Source organism: Melopsittacus undulatus, chromosome Z (genome assembly GCF_012275295.1).
Source record: "Melopsittacus undulatus isolate bMelUnd1 chromosome Z, bMelUnd1.mat.Z, whole genome shotgun sequence".
In the NCBI taxonomy this organism is placed as follows: Eukaryota; Metazoa; Chordata; class Aves; order Psittaciformes; family Psittaculidae; genus Melopsittacus; species Melopsittacus undulatus.
This window is the reverse complement of record NC_047557.1, coordinates 91,949,303-91,956,688: the sequence shown is the minus strand read 5'-3', so window position 1 is coordinate 91,956,688 and position 7,386 is coordinate 91,949,303. Positions and strand designations below refer to the sequence as shown.

Below are 7,386 nucleotides of genomic sequence, written 5' to 3'. Positions count from 1 at the left end.
ATTTTCCTCCACACCAGTGATGGGGAAAGATAAATGGAGCAGTTCTAGGGGATGAGATCCAAACCAGATAATGGATAAATCATAGACCAAATCTCCCAGTTACTTTCCCTAAGCATCAGCATACCTGATTACCAGCAGGTGTAGAAGTGTTGTGAATGAAAACTGTAGAAATAGGTTAGCTATTTGACACTTTATGGAAATGGACAGCTAAAACTGTGCCCTGTGGTCTTCAGTGTGTTTATCTATGTATAGGCTAGCATCACCTTCATGTAACTTCTCTGGCTACATCATGGTTCTCAGAAAGGGTTATGCTGACTGGATGCACCCTCAAAACAAAGGTAAAATAACTTGTAATCATAGTGTACATTAGTCTGTATCTATAAATTTGAAGGTGAAACATCGCCTGGAGCTTTTATTTCTTAAGAAAGAAGCCACCTCCATGAGTCTTTAATGGATTGGGACAAGCTCTTAGGGCCAGTCGCCTTAGGCCATTGCCTCCCATGCTGCTCCTCCATGTGCTTGAATGTAATCTTAGCACCTTTTGCAGCTGGTGACATTACTTATGTTTGGATATGTTTGAGAGGAAATTTCCTATATTAAGTGAAAATAAATTTGGACAGGAATCCCAGACTGAGAAAATAACTGTGGAAAAGTTGGCTTGTGAAAACCTCTTTCATTTTTCATAACTTGACAGCGTAATTTTAAGCTCCAGAAAGAAATGATGACACTGCTAGGAAAGATCACTGATAGAGAATCCTATAAAGCTGAATGTGAAACATTGGGCCAGCACTGCTGTAATAGCTGAATTTGAACAAAGAAGTCAAGTCTCATATAAAGTAGGTACTCAATGGAAAACTTGACCTCTGCTGCAATTCTCTTAAACGTGTGTCTTCAGCTAAAAAAGAGTTGGTGGCAAAAATGGCAATGGATGGCAGAATTCTAAAGAGTGTTTTTCATGCAACTGTGTAAAAATCACTGGCACGAACTGCATAGAGTATGGTACTTAAAAGATTTGCCCACATAGAAGGTATTATGTATGTATGCTCCTCAGTACGTGCAAGGTACTATTGAGATCTGCATATGCATCGGGATATCTAAAGTGTTATTTTTAAACTAAATATTTGGAATATTTGGAGTTCTTCATTAAAGTGGACCAGAAAATATTTTTATAAGGCTGAATTTTTGTATTAAGCTAGCCATAAAGCAAACGTTCTTATTCTCTAGCATGAGTCAAGCCTATCAATTGCTTTATAATACATTAACCAAATAGCTTGGTGGCAGCGAGAAAGACTTAATCACATCTGTCTTCCCATTCTACGTCAGTATGTTCTACACTGTCTTGCCCTTACTGCTTGGGTGATGCATTATGTATAACACAGTCACATATTTCAGGATTAAATTGAAGTGTGGAACAGGTGAGCGTCTGCCATGCTTAGAACTTGAATCCATTGTGAGTCTAGCTGCATGTTTAATTCTGGACCCCTCAGTTTGAATGAATAGTCTTAGAAATTATGGCAAAAGTGACTTATCAGTGGTAAATACCAGCTGTCACTGGTATGTAAATTCTCATTCTCTTGTACTCCAGTGCATTCTTACAGCAGTATCATGCTGGAAGCCATTGAAGATGTTTGTTTACAGGCTTGTCTGCTAGGTTCCCTTGATGAAAGCTGAGAAAATTGCTGTTCCTTAACCAGTAGCTGTTGTCTTGGGATGAAAATTAGTTACATGTGTCTTGCCATATGGAGCTTGGGATGCTTCCCAAGTCATTGTTCAAGAGTCCACAGGATCATGCTGAGGGTTTGAAATCTCCACAAATAACACTGCCAACCTGAAAATAATCCCTTGAAGTAGTATTTGCTCAAAGAGGCTGTGACCTGTCTTTTGTGTTGTGCTCTGAAAACAAACTACTGCTGCATGCAGATGCTGTTATGGTATCACTGAAATTAAAATGAACAGATGAGGCTGAGCTTTGTACAATCAAGTTTCTCTTCCAAGTGGTTGACTGGATTATGCTCAGCTACCTGTGCGATTTCTTGTGGGGGTTGAAAAAGGATGTCTGTCTACTCAGCGATTTAAAGTAGCTTGTGTCAGTAACAAAGCAATCATAATTAAGCAAAACAACAACAAAAAAGAAACCTCATTTCAGTTTTTATCTGATAATTCCAGGTAACCTACTGTTTGATTCAGCCTGACTAATTAATTTGTATTGTTGCACAAAGAAACAACAATTATTTTAAAATCAATGCATATATTTAATATTTCTTGTATTCATTTTCAGTTAATCTTTGGGGGATTATATCTTCCCCTCCATGCATTTGTGAGTTGTTATATTAAAAATCTTTCTGTTCATAGATACCTTAGTATGCATAATGCTATTTGCACAGATTTTTTTTCTATGTACTTTTTATGCATATATGTAAGTAGATAATTATACATGAATTTGTGATAGTTGTGCTCTTGCTTCTACTGTCAGCAATGGTATTACCCAAATGGGAAAAATATGGCAAAGAAACTAAGGATTAATGTACTGTGTAGTACATGCACTCCATGTATGTTTCTCTCTCTTTCTCTCTCTTACTCTGTGGATCCCTCTCTCAAATAACCCAGCTGTCTGATCATCCAAAAAGTAGACTTCTGAGAAAATTGCTCAGAAACAAGGCTGCGGCAGGGAGCAGGACCTCCAGAACTCAGTACCTACATTTTAAAAACTCTAAGAACCCTTTGCTTCAGTTGTTAGGAAGCTAAGCAGTAAACCAATAAACCTTGAATGTCCACTTCCATACTGAATATAATATAAATTTGTTATAAATAAATATGAAAAGAAGGATAAAATATGGAAAAATCAGAATGAACAACTCTGAAGAATGTTCACTTGCATTATCAGAAATGAAAATGTAAAGATTTTGTATGTGGGGGAGGCAAGACAAGATAATTTAAACAGAAATGAGTGGTCTGAAAACACTATCTAGTTAAAACTGTTGCTTTTTATTTAAACATTTTGATTGACATGAAAATATTAGTTTATTTGTCTATTTTCTTAGCTGTTTTCTGATCAAGATAATGAATCTCTTCTGGCTTTGAAATAAACCTTTACAGATCTGATTTTGTTTTTAAACCATTTCTTCTTTCTACTAGTCGCAGGGAGTAAGTGATGAGAGTAATAAAGTCAAATTAATGCAACTAGCCAGTATTAAGTATGTTCAGGTATTTAGAATACTTCTGTCTTCCTTGAGATACTCTAAAACAGAGGTTACTGTGCCATATGCAGCTTGTCATAAACATGCAAACTACTTATTTACAGTCTCTGTTTAAAGTGTGCTTGTTACCCCAGACATAATAAAACCCTGCCAAAATCTTCATCTTCATTTGTCATTAAAATATTATTCCCTTGTCATTAGCTTTTACTGGAATAGTAGAAGGTTTTTAATTAAAATAGATTTGGGAGGAGGGAGGGGATAGTGGTAGAAAAAACACCAGTTTTATACAATTAGAAGTGCAGTTTTGTTGGTGTATTCTTTCTGCTTATACAGAGAACACTTTGCTGATGTGTAGCTGTCCAAAAAGCCTTCCAGGTACAAACATGACCTTGTGGCTCTATCAGTTTATGTGTGTATGTAGATTAAGGTGAAAAAGAACTGGAATGAGGGAGGAGGAGGAAGGGGAAAGGTCTATGAATCCAGTTGTAGGACTAAGTACCTTAATCTTCGCCCTTAGGGATCTCTCAAGCTAGCAGAAGTTTGAATACAAATGATACCCAGTTTTCCTCTGGTCTCATCACAGAGCTAACCTAGGAGTTAGCATGGTCTCTTCTGCTGTGATGGTACTGCACTAAGTTGAATTAAGATTCTTCTTGCAGTGGAAGTTCATCTGCTGACTGAAAGAGTTCAGTGCTAATCTGCAGGAGCAGTGGTAGCACCTTGCGCTCTGGTACACTGATGTGCTCACAAGGTCAGACCCTGAAAAAGAACCTGTGAGGGCTCTATATCTGTCCACAGCCCCCAGTAAATACCACCACTGTCAGAATCAATGTTCTCTCTCTGCACTAGGAAGTATTGAGTGAGTTTATCTATCTGCCATGCTTATCTGTTGGCAGACCAGCCCAGCTGAATAGCCCCCAGGCTGTTACTGCTGGCCTGAGCTGCCCCATCAGAATACAAAGGCATGTGAGTAGATCAGGTACCTTGGGGTAGGTGGTTAGCTGCAGCAGCAAGGCAGCAATGGGGAGCTTGGGCAGACCAGGAATGGGAACTGGTTTTACAGAACAATGTAAGTTCCACATTACCTTTCTAATTCAAACATTTATTTTCTGACAAAAAATGAGAATGTGATGTCAGACATGATGCATAAAGTATTTGTCAGTAAAACTTTCAATACAAATAATTTTGAAACATTTTTTTCTGATGTGAAACTGCTTGGAACGAGTGTTTCTTCTTAGGTGTTTGTACACTTGTACAGCTAGAAATGCTACAAATTACTGTGGAGTTCAAGTTCAGCTTTGTGGTAGAGTTTGAGTCTTGTTCCAGTATGGCCAATTTAAATGTTGTCATTTCCAATGGTTAAATAACATGTAAATAAGGGTACTGTGTCCAGAATTAGTTTGAAGATTTAACATTCTCATAAGTATCGAAAATTAACAACTGAACTGAACCACCTGGAATATTTTTTGCATGTTAAATCAGATCTTATTGTTACTGCAATAAACACGTGCAAACTGTTTGCAGCAATGAAAAGAACTACCCTGTTGGGCAGGAAGTTGCATTTACTCTTGCTTGTTATTGTGAAGGAAAGATTTGGTATTCCTGGTGACTATGAAGATTAAACCAGAGATTTATGTTAATGGAAAGGATTAGAAGAATCTTAATTACATTTATAAAGATGCAAATATTCGCCTGCATTTTATCTTTTTTCAGATGAGTTTGCCATGAGGGAAATACTGAAGGGAGAGAATGTGTCCTCACTCTGAATTGGAGCATCTGGTTTAATACTGCACTCACATGGTCATTAAGTATTAGTTATTTTCACCAGTGTGGTTTGGAGCAGTATAAGTGTGATAGACTTCTTCTTCTTACCTAACTTTTAATATCAGTAAATAGCAATTTACCACCAGCTCCAAATAACTGGTGCCTGTTTAGGGTATTGCTTTGTGTGTTGCAATGAACTGTAAATGCTACCCAGTGTGTATATATGTTGGGTTTTTTTTTTTTTTTGCTACTCTGTCACTTTCAGACTGATTTTCTAAAGGGTGAAGAGCTTGAACTACTGAGTCCATTGTAAAATCATCAGCTAAGTTTCCCCAGTTTCAAACCATCCTCCCAGTGCAAACACGGGCGAAACCACCATGGAAAATTATGTGCTTTATTTGGGAACCCTGACACGTTATACGTATATGTACATACATTTCATATGGAGAAATCATAGAAAAAATATGATTTGAAAAAGGAGGCAATTAAGGTGAAGGTGTAAACATCACTAGCCATTGGGTTTTTCTTGCTCTTCAACCAATTGTTTACTAACAGACAAGTATATAGAAACAGAAGCCACCTGGATTTGTTATGCAATTCAACTGATATGGCTGTGAAAATGTCACAGCTCAAATCAATATAAATCTTCAAAAGGTTTTGAGTAGTTAAACATCAAGTAATCCATATAGTAAAAGTCGTAACTTTGTTGTCGTTGAGAAGGAGAAAGCTGTGCAAAATACTGTTTTGTAATTTTACTGGTAGTTCTTTCTTCATTGGAGTGCCTATCTTTAAACTTGGGGAAAGTTAAATTTTGTGGAGCACCAATTAAGTGCAAGAAGAAGTTTGCATCTTCTTCCATGCTTTCAAACTTCCCAACAAAGTCGTAGTCTATTAAACATGGGCTGCAAAGCCTGTTGACATGGTCCCAGTGGATATCCATACCCACTGGCCTATGTACATCTAGAAGATACTGAATGAACTCTTTAAATTTGACTCCAGCGCCTGTCCTTAATGCTTCTTTGGTGGCATTGACACGATATCTGGAAATGATAGCTTTTCCAAAAACCGGATGGTAGTAGTTGTTTGGGTGTTCAAACTTGTCCCGAAACGCAGATACCAGCTTTTCAAAAGGCTCACGAATGAAAAGCATCTTTGTGTAAGTGTTGAGCCGATGATAAATTCCTTTGTGATCAAACCCATCCAGTCTTTTTAAATAGTTTCCGTAGTGCACTGTGTTGTGCTGTATATCTTTTGTGGAAGAAGCCAGCCCGTTGAGAACCATGAGCACCCGTTTCCAGTTAGAGCAGCCTGCTTTTGGAACTTCACAGTATAGAACTCTGTATTTATCTTCTACAAATATTCTAGAAACATGATAAGGAGTGATTATTCTTCTGTTATTACTCTTGTACTTGGAACAAGTTTCTTTCATAATCTGCTTTCTTTCTCTTTGGATCTGATAGAGATTTTTCCATTTGTCGCTGTTTCTATCCTCAGATTTAAGCGTGGGCAGGTTGAGAACAGAGCTGTTTATGGAAATCAGAATTGGGCTCTTTTTAATTATAAATCTCCTCCTTCGTTTATGGAGCCTGATGGAATTATTTTCTTCACTGTTCTGTTGATCTTTCATAGCAAACATTATGCTGCTTTGCCTTCTGTCTGTGCTTTGAAGTTTAGTGGGCATGTTTTCAGATGGGTGTAATGAATCGCTCTGCTTTACTGTTGCTACACTGTCTACAGTATTTTTTCTTAAACTTCTGTTGTGGTTGTTGCTAGAAATGCAGTCCTGATGAGAAAAATAGATGAAAGATGTTAGTAAATAAGAAGGTATTTGTCACTGTTAACAGCTTGTGCAACTTAACTGTGGATCTCTTATAGACTCCAAGCTCAGGAGAATTGTACAACAAAAGGCATTGCTGCAAGTAGTCAGTGCTGGGCCTACACTGTCGTATGGACTGTTGTCATCTTGTTCTGTGCTTACAGGGATGTCAGAGGCTGTGATGAACCTGAACTGGCAAATTCCAGTTCAAATCTGGGTGGGAAGTTGTGCACAGAGGGAAGCCTGCCAGGGAAGGGAGATTTATAATGTTTGTAAAGTGGAGTGAAGATGTAGAGGGAACAAGAGGGAGTGAAGAGTAGGAAAAGGGAAGCAGAAGGGACTGAAGGAGAACAAGGAGGATTTGGATTTGCAGAGAAGAGGGTTAGTAAGGATGAGTAAGGACCCTGAAGGGAGGCTTGAGTGAGGTGAGTCTGGATCACAGCAACTGAAGCTTGATGAGAAGCAGTAAGGGGTGGGGAATGAATCTGTGGCTGGGATTAGGCAACTGAAAACAGAGTCAGCAACAGGGTTCTATGGACAAGGGTTTTCTGGGGCCTGCCTGTTTTCACTGTTGGCTCTCGCTAGTTAATACTACTTCTGGCATACTGG

General features: G+C 38.2%; 1 protein-coding gene across 1 annotated transcript in view; it reads right to left on the bottom strand.

The window, feature by feature from the left end:
- Window positions 1-5,339: 5,339 nt before the first annotated feature.
- Window positions 5,340-7,386, bottom strand: part of CHST8 (carbohydrate sulfotransferase 8) — a 179,627-nt gene continuing 177,580 nt past the window's right edge. The window contains exon 4 of the mRNA XM_005152185.4: window positions 5,340-6,744. Within this exon, the coding sequence (XP_005152242.1) occupies window positions 5,596-6,744 (1,149 nt within the window). The 3' untranslated portion in view covers window positions 5,340-5,595. The remainder of the gene's footprint in view (window positions 6,745-7,386) is intronic.